This window comes from Oncorhynchus nerka, unplaced genomic scaffold (genome assembly GCF_034236695.1).
Source record: "Oncorhynchus nerka isolate Pitt River unplaced genomic scaffold, Oner_Uvic_2.0 unplaced_scaffold_2019, whole genome shotgun sequence".
NCBI lineage: Eukaryota > Metazoa > Chordata > Actinopteri > Salmoniformes > Salmonidae > Oncorhynchus > Oncorhynchus nerka.
Window position 1 is genome coordinate 33,852 of NW_027039305.1, and position 16,149 is coordinate 50,000.

Below are 16,149 nucleotides of genomic sequence, written 5' to 3' on the forward strand. Positions count from 1 at the left end.
ACCTGGTATTACACATCAGTTATAACACTTCATATACCTGGTATTACACATTAGTTATAACACTTCATATACCTGGTATTACACATCAGTTATAACACTTCATATACCTGGTATTACACATTAGTTATAACACTTCATATACCTGGTATTACACATCAGTTATAACACTTCATATACCTGGTATTACACATCAGTTATAACACTTCATATACCTGGTATTACACATCAGTTATAACACTTCATATACCTGGTATTACACAGTACTAGTTATAACACTTCATATACCTGGTATTACACATCAGTTATAACACTTCATATACCTGGTATTACACAGTACTAGTTATAACACTTCATATACCTGGTATTACACATCAGTTATAACACTTCATATACCTGGTATTACACATTAGTTATAACACTTCATATACCTGGTATTACACATCAGTTATAACACTTCATATACCTGGTATTACACATTAGTTATAACACTTCATATACCTGGTATTACACATCAGTTATAACACTTCATATACCTGGTATTACACATCAGTTATAACACTTCATATACCTGGTATTACACATCAGTTATAACACTTCATATACCTGGTATTACACATCAGTTATAACACTTCATATACCTGGTATTACACATCAGTTATAACACTTCATATACCTGGTATCACACATCAGTTATAACACTTCATATACCTGGTATCACACAGTTATATAATAGTTAACGCTTCACACTCAGTGTCATGCCATGAACAATCCATAAGGAGTTGGTAAGAGAGCACAAACTGACTGGCACCCAGGCTACCTTGACATATCTACATGTTATACACACACACACACACACACGACATAACCAGAAAGGTAGGTGGACAACTGTTATAACAACTGCTCATCCAACATCTCATTCCAAACGGGTACTGAGGTTGGGGGCGATTAGGCCTGGCCCTGCAGTAGGCTTTCCAATTCATCCCAAAGGTGTTCGATTATATACAAATATACATCAGTTACCACTACTACACTGTCTTCATATACCAGTTATAACATGTTACTACTACTACACTGTCTTCATATACCAGTTATAACATGTTAACACTACTACACTGTCTTCATATACCAGTTATAACATGTTACTACTACTACACTGTCTTCATATACCAGTTATAACATGTTACCACTACTACACTGTCTTCATATACCAGTTATATAACATGTTACCACTACTACACTGTCTTCATATACCAGTTATAACATGTTACCACTACTACACTGTCTTCATATACCAGTTATAACATGTTACCACTACTACACTGTCTTCATATACCAGTTATAACATGTTACCACTACTACACTGTCTTCATATACCAGTTATAACATGTTAACACTACTACACTGTCTTCATATACCAGTTATAACATGTTACTACTACTACACTGTCTTCATATACCAGTTATAACATGTTACTACTACTACACTGTCTTCATATACCAGTTATAACATGTTACCACTACTACACTGTCTTCATATACCAGTTATAACATGTTACTACTACTACACTGTCTTCATATACCAGTTATAATTAACCCTACTACACTGTCTTCATATACCAGTTATAACATGTCAACACTACTACACTGTCTTCATATACCAGTTATAACATGTTACCACTACTACACTGTCTTCATATACCAGTTATAACATGTTACCACTACTACACTGTCTTCATATACCAGTTATAACATGTTAACACTACTACACTGTCTTCATATACCAGTTATAACATGTTAATGTAGGTATATATCAGTTATAACATGTTAACACTACTACACTGCCTTCATATACCAGTTATAACATGTTACCACTACTACACTGTCTTCATATACCAGTTATAACATGTTAACACTACTACACTGTCTTCATATACCAGTTATAACATGTTACCACTACTACACTGTCTTCATATACCAGTTATAACATGTTACCACTACTACACTGTCTTCATATACCAGTTATAACATGTTACCACTACTACACTGTCTTCATATACCAGTTATAACATGTTAACACTACTACACTGTCTTCATATACCAGTTATAACATGTTAACACTACTACACTGTCTTCATATACCAGTTATAACATGTTACCACTACTACACTGTCTTCATATACCAGTTATAACATGTTACTACTACACTGTCTTCATATACCAGTTATAACATGTTAATACTACTACACTGTCTTCATATACCAGTTATAACATGTTAACACTACTACACTGTCTTCATATACCAGTTATAACATGTTACTACTACACTGTCTTCATATACCAGTTATAACATGTTACCACTACTACACTGTCTTCATATACCAGTTATAACATGTTAATGTAGGTATATATCAGTTATAACATGTTAACACTACTACACTGTCTGGACACACCTAGTAGCAATGTTTCTCTGGTTGGCCGACAGCACTGGCAGGCCCTTCACATATCTAGAGAGAACAGACGGGAGACAATGGACTGTATTCACAAAGAGGCTCAGAGGAGGAGTACTGATCCGGGTCCAAACTGATCCTAGATCAGAACCCCTACCCTGAGACAACGGGCTGTCAGAGTACTGATCCGGGTCCAAACTGATCCTAGATCAGAACCCCTACCCTGAGACAACGGCCTGTCAGAGTGCTGATCCGGGTCCATATCACTAGAACCTAACAGGCCAAACTGATCCTAGATCAGAACCCCTACCCTGAGACAACGGCCTGTCAGAGTGCTGATCCGGGTCCAAACTGATCCTAGATCAGAACTCCTACCCTGAGACAACGGCCTGTCAGAGTACTGATCCGGGTCCAAACTGATCCTAGATCAGAACCCCTACCCTGAGACAACGGCCTGTCAGAGTACTGATCCGGTCCAAACAGATCCTAGATCAGAACTCCTACCCTGAGACAACGGCCTGTCAGAGTACTGATCCGGGTCCAAACTGATCATAGATCAGAACCCCTACCCTGAAACAGGGGACACAACGGCCTGTCAGAGTACTGACCCTAACATCTCTACAGTCTACCTACACGCTTCCAGTCTAGATATCACAAGGACTAGCCTTAAAATACTGGTCCTATAGACTGGGACAGACTTGAGTCAGTGTTCCCCCAAACCTCTCCTCCAATACCACCAATGCCTGTCCAAGGATTTGATATATTCCACGACTAGCAGAGCTGATGTACCCTGGGAAAGGGTTGCGGGGGGTACTGGCTAGAGGTACATACAGGAGAGGGTAGGGGGAGTTGACATATGTGATGTGATGTAGTCAGGGTGATGTAGTGGTGGTCTTACCCGTAGTCAGGGTGATGTAGTGGTGGTCTTACCCGTAGTCAGGGTGATGTAGTGGTGGTCTTACCCGTAGTCAGGGTGATGTAGTGGTGGTCTTACCCGTAGTCAGGGTGATGTAGTGGTGGTCTTACCCGTAGTCAGGGTGACGTAGTGGTGGTCTTACCCGTAGTCAGGGTGATGTAGTGGTGGTCTTACCCGTAGTCAGGGTGATGTATGGGGTGGTCTTACCCGTAGTCAGGGTGATGTAGTGGTGGTCTTACCCGTAGTCAGGGTGATGTATGGGGTGGTCTTACCCGTAGTCAGGGTGATGTAGTGGTGGTCTTACCCGTAGTCAGGGTGATGTAGTGGTGGTCTTACCCGTAGTCAGGGTGATGTATGGGGTGTAGTGGGGGTCTTACCCGTAGTCAGGGTGATGTATGGGGTGTAGTGGTGGTCTTACCCGTAGTCAGGGTGATGTATGGGGTGTAGTAGTGGTCTTCCCCGTAGTCAGGGTGATGTAGTGGTGGTCTTACCCGTAGTCAGGGTGATGTAGTGGTGGTCTTACCCGTAGTCAGGGTGATGTATGGGGTGTAGTGGTGGTCTTACCCGCAGTCAGGGTGATGTATGGGGTGTAGTAGTGGTCTTACCCGTAGTCAGGGTGATGTATGGGGTGGTCTTACCCGTAGTCAGGGTGATGTAGTGGTGGTCTTACCCGTAGTCAGGGTGATGTATGGGGTGTAGTGGTGGTCTTACCCGTAGTCAGGGTGATGTAGTGGTGGTCTTACCCGTAGTCAGGGTGATGTATGGGGTGTAGTGGGGGTCTTACCCGTAGTCAGGGTGATGTATGGGGTGTAGTGGTGGTCTTACCCGTAGTCAGGGTGATGTATGGGGTGTAGTAGTGGTCTTCCCCGTAGTCAGGGTGATGTAGTGGTGGTCTTACCCGTAGTCAGGGTGATGTATGGGGTGTAGTAGTGGTCTTACCCGTAGTCAGGGTGATGTATGGGGTGGTCTTACCCGTAGTCAGGGTGATGTATGGGGTGTAGTGGTGGTCTTAGCTGTAGTCAGGGTGATGTATGGGGTGTAGTGGTGGTCTTACCCGTAGTCAGGGTGATGTATGGGGTGTAGTAGTGGTCTTACCCGTAGTCAGGGTGATGTATGGGGTGTAGTGGGGTCTTACCCGTAGTCAGGGTGATGTATGGGGTGTAGTGGGGTCTTACCCGTAGTCAGGGTGATGTATGGGGTGTAGTAGTGGTCTTACCCGTAGTCAGGGTGATGTAGTGGTGGTCTTACCCGTAGTCAGGGTGATGTATGGGGTGTAGTGGTGGTCTTAGCCGTAGTCAGGGTGATGTATGGGGTGTAGTGGTGGTCTTACCCGTAGTCAGGGTGATGTATGGGGTGTAGTGGGGGTCTTACCCGTAGTCAGGGTGATGTATGGGGTGTAGTAGTGGTCTTACCCGTAGTCAGGGTGATGTAGTGGTGGTCTTACCCGTAGTCAGGGTGATGTATGGGGTGTAGTAGTGGTCTTACCCGCAGTCAGGGTGATGTATGGGGTGTAGTGGGGGTCTTACCCGTAGTCAGGGTGATGTATGGGGTGTAGTAGTGGTCTTACCCGTAGTCAGGGTGATGTATGGGGTGTAGTAGTGGTCTTACCCGTAGAGGTATTCAGCGAAGGTAGCAGCCTCGGGCAGCAGCTTCTCCAACATCTCCTCTCCTTCATCCCCTTTAGTCTTAATGAACTCACAAAGAGCTCTCCAGTACAACACGCTCTCACAGGACAGAGACCCAGCCGGGACCAGCATCCTACAGAGAGACAGTCAGTGTGTGAGAGTCAGTCAGACAGCCAGCCAGTCAGCCAGCCAGTCAGTCAGCCGGTCGGTCAGACAGTCAGTCGGTCAGACAGCCGGTCAGTCAGCCAGACGGCCAGTCGGTCGGCCAGACGGCCAGTCAGCTAGCCGGTCAGACAGCCAGTCTCACACAGAGCTCTCCAGTACAACACGCTCTCACAGGACAGAGACCCAGCCGGGACCAGCATCCTACAGAGAGACAGTCAGTGTGAGAGTCAGTCAGACAGCCAGCCAGTCAGCCAGCCAGCCAGTCAGTCAGCCGGTCAGACAGCCAGTCTAACACAGAGCTCTCCAGTACAACATGCTCTCACAGGACAGAGACCCAGCCGGGACCAGCATCCTACAGAGAGACAGTCAGTGTGTGAGAGTCAGTCAGACAGCCAGCCAGTCAGCCAGCCAGCCGGTCAGCCAGCCGGTCAGACAGCCGGTCAGACAGCCGGTCTCACACAGAGCTCTCCAGTACAACACGCTCTCACAGGACAGAGACCCAGCCGGGACCAGCATCCTACAGAGAGACAGTCAGTGTGTGAGAGTCAGTCAGACAGCCAGCCAGTCAGCCAGCCAGCCAGTCAGTCAGCCGGTCAGACAGCCAGTCTCACACAGAGCTCTCCAGTACAACACGCTCTCACAGGACAGAGACCCAGCCGGGACCAGCATCCTACAGAGAGACAGTCAGTGTGTGAGAGTCAGTCAGACAGCCAGCCAGTCAGCCAGCCAGCCAGTCAGTCAGCCGGTCAGACAGCCAGTCTAACACAGAGCTCTCCAGTACAACACGCTCTCACAGGACAGAGACCCAGCCGGGACCAGCATCCTACAGAGAGACAGTCAGTGTGTGAGAGTCAGTCAGACAGCCAGCCAGTCAGTCAGCCAGCCAGTCAGTCAGCCGGTCAGACAGCCAGTCTCACACAGAGCTCTCCAGTACAACACGCTCTCACAGGACAGAGACCCAGCCGGGACCAGCATCCTACAGAGAGACAGTCAGTGTGTGAGAGTCAGTCAGACAGCCAGCCAGTCAGCCAGCCAGCCGGTCAGACAGCCAGTCTCACACAGAGCTCTCCAGTACAACACGCTCTCACAGGACAGAGACCCAGCCGGGACCAGCATCCTACAGAGAGACAGTCAGTGTGTGAGAGTCAGTCAGACAGCCAGCCAGTCAGTCAGCCAGCCAGTCAGTCAGCCAGCCAGTCAGTCAGCCGGTCAGACAGCCAGTCTCACACAGAGCTCTCCAGTACAACACGCTCTCACAGGACAGAGACCCAGCCGGGACCAGCATCCTACAGAGAGACAGTCAGTGTGTGAGAGTCAGTCAGACAGCCAGCCAGTCAGCCAGCCAGCCAGTCAGTCAGCCGGTCAGACAGCCGGTCAGACAGCCAGTCTCACACAGAGCTCTCCAGTACAACACGCTCTCACAGGACAGAGACCCAGCCGGGACCAGCATCCTACAGAGAGACAGTCAGTGTGTGAGAGTCAGTCAGACAGCCAGCCAGTCAGCCAGCCAGCCGGTCAGCCAGCCGGTCAGACAGCCGGTCTCACACAGAGCTCTCCAGTACAACACGCTCTCACAGGACAGAGACCCAGCCGACCAGCATCCTACAGAGAGACAGTCAGTGTGTGAGAGTCAGTCAGACAGCCAGACAGACAGACAGCCAGCCAGTCAGTCAGCCGGTCAGACAGCCAGTCTCACACAGAGCTCTCCAGTACAACACGCTCTCACAGGACAGAAACCCAGCCGGGACCAGCATCCTACAGAGAGACAGTCAGTGTGTGAGAGTCAGACAGCCAGCCAGTCAGCCAGCCAGTCGGTCAGACAGCCGATCAGTCAGCCAGACGGCCAGTCGGTCGGCCAGACAGCCAGTCAGCCAGCCGGTCAGACAGCCAGTCTCACACAGAGCTCTCCAGTACAACACGCTCTCACAGGACAGAGACCCAGCCGGGACCAGCATCCTACAGAGAGACAGTCAGTGTGTGAGAGTCAGTCAGACAGCCAGCCAGTCAGCCAGCCAGCCAGTCAGTCAGCCGGTCAGACAGCCAGTCTAACACAGAGCTCTCCAGTACAACACGCTCTCACAGGACAGAGACCCCAGCCGGGACCAGCATCCTACAGAGAGACAGTCAGTGTGTGAGAGTCAGTCAGACAGCCAGCCAGTCAGTCAGCCAGCCAGTCAGTCAGCCGGTCAGACAGCCAGTCTCACACAGAGCTCTCCAGTACAACACGCTCTCACAGGACAGAGACCCAGCCGGGGACCAGCATCCTACAGAGAGACAGTCAGTGTGTGAGAGTCAGTCAGACAGCCAGCCAGTCAGCCAGCCAGCCAGTCAGTCAGCCGGTCAGACAGCCAGTCTAACACAGAGCTCTCCAGTACAACACGCTCTCACAGGACAGAGACCCAGCCGGGACCAGCATCCTACAGAGAGACAGTCAGTGTGTGAGAGTCAGTCAGACAGCCAGCCAGTCAGCCAGCCAGCCAGTCAGTCAGCCGGTCAGACAGCCAGTCTAACACAGAGCTCTCCAGTACAACACGCTCTCACAGGACAGAGACCCAGCCGGGACCAGCATCCTACAGAGAGACAGTCAGTGTGTGAGAGTCAGTCAGACAGCCAGCCAGTCAGCCAGCCAGCCAGTCAGTCAGCCGGTCAGACAGCCAGTCTCACACAGAGCTCTCCAGTACAACACGCTCTCACAGGACAGAGACCCAGCCGGGACCAGCACCCTACAGAGAGACAGTCAGTGTGTGAGAGTCAGTCAGACAGCCAGCCAGTCAGCCAGCCAGCCAGCCAGTCAGTCAGCCGGTCAGACAGCCAGTCTCACACAGAGCTCTCCAGTACAACACGCTCTCACAGGACAGAGACCCAGCCGGGACCAGCATCCTACAGAGAGACAGTCAGTGTGTGAGAGTCAGTCAGACAGCCAGCCAGCCAGTCAGCCAGCCAGCCAGTCAGTCAGCCGGTCAGACAGCCAGTCTCACACAGAGCTCTCCAGTACAACACGCTCTCACAGGACAGAGACCCAGCCGGGACCAGCATCCTACAGAGAGACAGTCAGTGTGTGAGAGTCAGTCAGACAGCCAGCCAGTCAGCCAGCCAGCCGGTCAGCCAGCCGGTCAGACAGCCGGTCTCACACAGAGCTCTCCAGTACAACACGCTCTCACAGGACAGAGACCCAGCCGGGACCAGCATCCTACAGAGAGACAGTCAGTGTGTGAGAGTCAGTCAGACAGCCAGACAGACAGACAGCCAGCCAGTCAGTCAGCCGGTCAGACAGCCAGTCTCACACAGAGCTCTCCAGTACAACACGCTCTCACAGGACAGAAACCCAGCCGGGACCAGCATCCTACAGAGAGACAGTCAGTGTGTGAGAGTCAGACAGCCAGCCAGTCAGCCAGCCAGTCGGTCAGACAGCCGATCAGTCAGCCAGACGGCCAGTCGGTCGGCCAGACAGCCAGTCAGCCAGCCGGTCAGACAGCCAGTCTCACACAGAGCTCTCCAGTACAACACGCTCTCACAGGACAGAGACCCAGCCGGGACCAGCATCCTACAGAGAGACAGTCAGTGTGTGAGAGTCAGTCAGACAGCCAGCCAGTCAGCCAGCCAGCCAGTCAGTCAGCCGGTCAGACAGCCAGTCTAACACAGAGCTCTCCAGTACAACACGCTCTCACAGGACAGAGACCCAGCCGGGACCAGCATCCTACAGAGAGACAGTCAGTGTGTGAGAGTCAGTCAGACAGCCAGCCAGTCAGTCAGCCAGCCAGTCAGTCAGCCGGTCAGACAGCCAGTCTCACACAGAGCTCTCCAGTACAACACGCTCTCACAGGACAGAGACCCAGCCGGGACCAGCATCCTACAGAGAGACAGTCAGTGTGTGAGAGTCAGTCAGACAGCCAGCCAGTCAGCCAGCCAGCCGGTCAGACAGCCGGTCTCACACAGAGCTCTCCAGTACAACACGCTCTCACAGGACAGAGACCCAGCCGGGACCAGCATCCTACAGAGAGACAGTCAGTGTGTGAGAGTCAGTCAGACAGACAGACAGACAGACAGCCAGCGTGTGTGTGAGCAAGCCAGGGCGGTGTGTGTGTGTGTGAACAGAGCGGTCAGTGTGTCCAGGGCGGTGTGTGTGTGTGTGTGTACCTGTCGTCCAGCTGAAGGCGGTGGTGGAGCAGCTGGTCCTGAGGTGTGTGTGTGAACAGAGCGGTCAGTGTGTCCAGGGCGGTGTGTGTGTGAACAGAGCGGTCAGTGTGTCCAGGGCGGTGTGTGTGTGTATGTGTGTGTGTGTGTGTGTGTGAACAGAGCGGTCAGTGTGTCCAGGGCGGTGTGTGTGTGAACAGAGCGGTCAGTGTGTCCAGGGCGGTGTGTATGTGTGTGTGTGTGTGTGTGAACAGAGCGGTCAGTGTGTCCAGGGCGGTGTGTGTGTGTGTGTGTGTGTGTGTGTGTGTGTGTGTGTGTGTGTGTGTGTGTGTGTGTGTGAACAGAGCGGTCAGTGTGTCCAGGGCGGTGTGTGTGTGAACAGAGCGGTCAGTGTGTCCAGGGCGGTGTGTGTGTGTATGTGTGTGTGTGAACAGAGCGGTCAGTGTGTCCAGGGCGGTGTGTGTGTGTATGTGTGTGTGTGTGTGTGAACAGAGCGGTCAGTGTGTCCAGGGCGGTGTGTGTGTGTGTGTGAACAGAGCGGTCAGTGTGTCCAGGGCGGTGTGTGTGTGAACAGAGCGGTCAGTGTGTCCAGGGCGGTGTGTGTGTGTGTGTATGTGTGTGTGTGTGTGTGTGTGTGTGTGTGTGAACAGAGCGGTCAGTGTGTCCAGGGCGGTGTGTGTGTGTGTGTGTGTGTGTGTATGTGTGTGTGTGTGTGTACCTGTCGTCCAGCTGAAGGCGGTGGTGGAGCAGCTGGTCCTGAGGTGTGTGTGTGAACAGAGCGGTCAGTGTGTCCAGGGCGGTGTGTGTGTGTATGTGTGTGTGTGTGTGAACAGAGCGGTCAGTGTGTCCAGGGCGGTGTGTGTGTGTATGTGTGTGTGTGTGTGTGTGTGTGTGAACAGAGCGGTCAGTGTGTCCAGGGTGGTGTGTGTGTGTGTGTGTGTGTGTGTGTGTGTGTGTGTGTGTGAACAGAGCGGTCAGTGTGTCCAGGGCGGTGTGTGTGTGTGTGTGTGTGAACAGAGCGGTCAGTGTGTCCAGGGCGGTGTGTGTGTGTGTGTGTGTGTGTACCTGTCGTCCAGCTGAAAGCGGTGGTGGAGCAGCTGGTCCTGAGGTGTGTGTGTGAACAGAGCGGTCAGTGTGTCCAGGGCGGTGTGTGTGTGTGTGTGAACAGAGCGGTCAGTGTGTCCAGGGCGGTGTGTGTGTGAACAGAGCGGTCAGTGTGTCCAGGGCGGTGTGTGTGTGTATGTGTGTGTGTGTGTGTGAACAGAGCGGTCAGTGTGTCCAGGGCGGTGTGTGTGTGTGTGTGTGTGTGTGTGAACAGAGCGGTCAGTGTGTCCAGGGCGGTGTGTGTGTGTATGTGTGTGTGTGTGTGTGTGTGTGTGTGTGTGTGTGAACAGAGCGGTCAGTGTGTCCAGGGTGGTGTGTGTGTGTGTGTGTGTGTGTGTGTGAACAGAGCGGTCAGTGTGTCCAGGGCGGTGTGTGTGTGTGTGTGTGTGTACCTGTCGTCCAGCTGAAGGCGGTGGTGGAGCAGCTGGTCCTGAGGTGTGTGTGTGAACAGAGCGGTCAGTGTGTCCAGGGCGGTGTGTGTGTGTGTGTGTGTGTGTGTGTACCTGTCGTCCAGCTGAAGGCGGTGGTGGAGCAGCTGGTCCTGAGGTGTGTGTGTGAACAGAGCGGTCAGTGTGTCCAGGGCGGTGTGTGTGTGTGAGTGTGTGTGTGTGTGTGTGTACCTGTCGTCCAGCTGAAGGCAGTGGTGGAGCAGCTGGTCCTGAGGTGTGTGTGTGAACAGAGCGGTCAGTGTGTCCAGGGCGGTGTGTGTGTGTGTATGTGTGTGTGTGTGTGTGTGTACCTGTCGTCCAGCTGAAGGCGGTGGTGGAGCAGCTGGTCCTGAGGTGTGTGTGTGAACAGAGCGGTCAGTGTGTCCAGGGCGGTGTGTGTGTGTGTGAGTGTGTGTGTGTGTGTGTGTACCTGTCGTCCAGCTGAAGGCAGTGGTGGAGCAGCTGGTCCTGAGGTGTGTGTTTGAACAGAGCGGTCAGTGTGTCCAGGGCGGTGTGTGTGTGTGAGTGTGTGTGTGTGTGTGTGTACCTGTCGTCCAGCTGAAGGCGGTGGTGGAGCAGCTGGTCCTGAGGTGTGTGTGTGAACAGAGCGGTCAGTGTGTCCAGGGCGGTGTGTGTGTGTGAGTGTGTGTGTGTGTGTGTGTGTGTACCTGTCGTCCAGCTGAAGGCGGTGGTGGAGCAGCTGGTCCTGAGGTGTGTGTGTGAACAGAGCGGTCAGTGTGTCCAGGGCGGTCTGAGAGCAGTTCTCTACATCCAGTTTATGTAACAGCTCCAACACATCACCCTGGAGAAGATTCAGCCAGGCTGGGAGGAGACGGACCTGCACCACCCCCCTCACCGATTCTACAACACAGACAGAGTTATAGACACACAGAGTTATAGACACACAGAGTTATAGACACACAGAGTTATAGACACACAGAGTTATAGACACAGACAGAGTTATAGACACAGACAGAGTTATAGACACAGACAGAGTTATAGACACACAGAGTTATAGACACACAGAGTTATAGACACACAGAGTTATAGACACACAGAGTTATAGACACACAGAGAGGTATAGACACAGACAAAGGTATAGACACAGACAAAGGTATAGACACAGACAGAGTTATAGACACACAGAGGTATAGACACAGACAGAGGTATAGACACAGACAGAGGTATAGACACAGACAGAGGTATAGACACAGACAGAGTTATAGACACAGAGTTATAGACACACAGAGTTATAGACACACAGAGTTATAGACACACAGAGTTATAGACACACAGAGTTATAGACACACAGAGTTATAGACACAGACAGAGTTATAGACACAGACAGAGTTATAGACACACAGAGTTATAGACACAGACAGAGTTATAGACACAGACAGAGTTATAGACACACAGAGTTATAGACAAACACCGGAAAATGTATAGCGTGGGGGGGGTTCCTCCCCCTAAATGTTTGTTTTATTTTTTATTTTTAAGTGGCTTGGCCATTCAAGGACATTCAGAGACTTGTCCCGAAGCCACTCCTGCATTGTCTTGGCTGTGTGCTTAGGGTCGTTGTCCTGTTGGAAGGTGAACCTTCACCCCCAGTCTGAGATCCTGAGCGCTTCTGTTCATCCTTCCCTCGATCCTGACTAGTCTCCCAGTCCCTACCGCTGAAAAACATCCCCACAGCACAATGCTGCCACCACCATGCTTCACCGTAGGGACGGTGCCAGGTTTCCTCCAGACTTGACGCTTGGCACTCTTCAAAGAGTTCCATCTTGGTTTCATCAGACAGGAGAATCTTATTTCTCATGGTCTGAGAGTCCTTCGGGTGTCTTTTGGCAAACTCCAAGCGGGCTGTCATGTGCCTTTTGCTGAGGAGTGGCTTCCACCTGGCCACTCTACCATAAAGGCCTGGAGGGCTGCAGAGATGGTTGTCCTTCTGGAAGGTTCTCCCATCTCCACAGAGGAACTCTGGAGCTCTGTCAGAGTGACCATCGGGTTCTTGGTCACCTCCCTGACCAAGGCCCTTCTCCACCGATTGCTCAGTTTGGCCGGGCGGCCAGCTCTAGGAAGAGTCTTGGTGGTTCCAAACGTCTTCCATTTAAGAATGATGGAGGCCACTGTGTTCTTGGGGACCTTCAATACTGCAGAATGATGGAGGCCACTGTGTTCTTGGGGACCTTCAATGCTGCAGAATAATGGAGGCCACTGTGTTCTTAGGGACCTTCAATGCTGCAGAATGATGGAGGCCACTGTGTTCTTAGGGACCTTCAATGCTGCAGAATGATGGAGGCCACTGTGTTCTTAGGGGACCTTCAATGCTGCAGAATGATGGAGGCCACTGTGTCCTTGGGGACCTTCAATACTGCAGAATGATGGAGGCCACTGTGTTCTTGGGGACCTTCAATGCTGCAGAATGATGGAGGCCACTGTGTTCTTAGGGACCTTCAATGCTGCAGAATGATGGAGGCCACTGTGTTCTCGGGGACCTTCAATGCTGCAGAAATGTGTTGGTCCTCTTCCCCAGATCTGTGCCTCGACACAATCCTGTCTCTGAGCTCTACGGACAATTCCTTCGACTTCATGGCTTGGTTGTTTGCTCTGACATGCGCCTGTCAACTGTGTGACCTTATATAGACAGGTGTATGCCTTTCCAAATCATGTCCAATCAATTGAATTTACCACAGTTGGGACTCCAATCAAGTTGTAGAAACATCTCAAGGATGATCAATGGAAACAGGAAGTACCTGAGATCAATTTCAAGTCTCATAGCAAAGGGTCTGAATATTTATGCAAGTAAGGTATTTATTTTTTATATAAATGTTTTAAAAAATATGTCTAAACCTGTTTTTTGCGATGTCGTTAAGAGGTACTGCGATGTCGTTAAGAGGTACTGCGATGTCGTTAAGAGGTACTGCGATGTCGTTAAGAGGTACTGCGATGTCGTTAAGAGGTACTGCGATGTCGTTAAGAGGTACTGCGATGTCGTTAAGAGGTACTGCGATGTCGTTAAGAGGTACTGCGATGTCGTTAAGAGGTACTGCGATGTCGTTAAGAGGTACTGCGATGTCGTTAAGAGGTACTGCGATGTCGTTAAGAGGTACTGCGATGTCGTTAAGAGGTACTGCGATGTCGTTAAGAGGTACTGCGATGTCGTTAAGAGGTACTGCGATGTCGTTAAGAGGTACTGCGATGTCGTTAAGAGGTACTGCGATGTCGTTAAGAGGTACTGCGATGTCATTAAGAGGTACTGCGATGTCATTAAGAGGTACTGCGATGTCATTAAGAGGTACTGCGATGTCGTTAAGAGGTACTGCGATGTCGTTAAGAGGTACTGCGATGTCGTTAAGAGGTACTGCGATGTCGTTAAGAGGTACTGCGATGTCGTTAAGAGGTACTGCGATGTCGTTAAGAGTACTGCGATGTCGTTAAGAGGTACTGCGATGTCGTTAAGAGGTACTGCGATGTCGTTAAGAGGTACTGCGATGTCGTTAAGAGGTACTGCGATGTCGTTAAGAGGTACTGCGATGTCATTAAGAGGTACTGCGATGTCGTTAAGAGGTACTGCGATGTCGTTAAGAGGTACTGCGATGTCGTTAAGAGGTACTGCGATGTCATTAAGAGGTACTGCGATGTCGTTAAGAGGTACTGCGATGTCATTAAGAGGTACTGCGATGTCATTAAGAGGTACTGCGATGTCATTAAGAGGTACTGCGATGTCATTGAGAGGTACTGCGATGTCGTTGAGAGGTACTGCGATGTCGTTAAGAGGTACTGCGATGTCGTTAAGAGGTACTGCGATGTCGTTAAGAGGTACTGCGATGTCGTTAAGAGGTACTGCGATGTCATTAAGAGGTACTGCGATGTCATTAAGAGGTACTGCGATGTCGTTAAGAGGTACTGCGATGTCGTTAAGAGGTACTGCGATGTCATTAAGAGGTACTGCGATGTCATTAAGAGGTACTGCGATGTCGTTAAGAGGTACTGCGATGTCGTTAAGAGGTACTGCGATGTCGTTAAGAGGTACTGCGATGTCGTTAAGAGGTACTGCGATGTCATTAAGAGGTACTGCGATGTCATTAAGAGGTACTGCGATGTCGTTAAGAGGTACTGCGATGTCGTTAAGAGGTACTGCGATGTCATTAAGAGGTACTGCGATGTCATTAAGAGGTACTGCGATGTCGTTAAGAGGTACTGCGATGTCATTGAGAGGTACTGCGATGTCATTGAGAGGTACTGCGATGTCATTGAGAGGTACTGCGATGTCATTGAGAGGTACTGCGATGTCATTGAGAGGTACTGCGATGTCATTGAGAGGTACTGCGATGTCATTGAGAGGTACTGCGATGTCATTGAGAGGTACTGCGATGTCATTGAGAGGTACTGCGATGTCATTGAGAGGTACTGCGATGTCATTGAGAGGTACTGCGATGTCATTGAGAGGTACTGCGATGTCATTAAGAGGTACTGCGATGTCATTAAGAGGTACTGCGATGTCATTAAGAGGTACTGCGATGTCATTAAGAGGTACTGCGATGTCATTAAGAGGTACTGCGATGTCATTAAGAGGTACTGCGATGTCATTAAGAGGTACTGCGATGTCATTAAGAGGTACTGCGATGTCATTAAGAGGTACTGCGATGTCGTTAAGAGGTACTGCGATGTCATTAAGAGGTACTGCGATGTCATTAAGAGGTACTGCGATGTCATTAAGAGGTACTGCGATGTCATTAAGAGGTACTGCGATGTCGTTAAGAGGTACTGCGATGTCATTGAGAGGTACTGCGATGTCATTGAGAGGTACTGCGATGTCGTTAAGAGGTACTGCGATGTCATTAAGAGGTACTGCGATGTCATTAAGAGGTACTGCGATGTCATTAAGAGGTACTGCGATGTCGTTAAGAGGTACTGCGATGTCATTGAGAGGTACTGCGATGTCATTGAGAGGTACTGCGATGTCATTGAGAGGTACTGCGATGTCATTGAGAGGTACTGCGATGTCATTGAGAGGTACTGCGATGTCATTGAGAGGTACTGCGATGTCATTGAGAGGTACTGCGATGTCATTGAGAGGTACTGCGATGTCATTGAGAGGTACTGCGATGTCATTGAGAGGTACTGCGATGTCATTGAGAGGTACTGCGATGTCATTGAGAGGTACTGCGATGTCATTGAGAGGTACTGCGATGTCATTGAGAGGTACTGCGATGTCATTGAGAGGTACTGCGATGTCATTGAGAGGTACTGCGATGTCATTGAGAGGTACTGCGATGTCATTGAGAGGTACTGCGATGTCATTGAGAGGTACTGCGATGTCATTGAGAG

At 50.3% G+C, this 16,149-nt stretch overlaps 1 protein-coding gene across 1 annotated transcript in view; it reads right to left on the reverse strand.

Annotated features, from left to right (window-relative positions):
* The window catches only part of LOC135567458 (condensin complex subunit 3-like), a gene marked incomplete at its 5' end in the record, with an annotated part of 52,146 nt that overhangs the window by 33,097 nt on the left and 2,900 nt on the right, over nucleotides 1–16,149 (reverse strand). Inside the window, 2 exons of the mRNA XM_065014850.1 lie at nucleotides 4,971–5,120; nucleotides 11,487–11,679. Of these exons, the coding sequence (XP_064870922.1) occupies nucleotides 4,971–5,120; nucleotides 11,487–11,679 (343 nt within the window). The remainder of the gene's footprint in view (nucleotides 1–4,970; nucleotides 5,121–11,486; nucleotides 11,680–16,149) is intronic.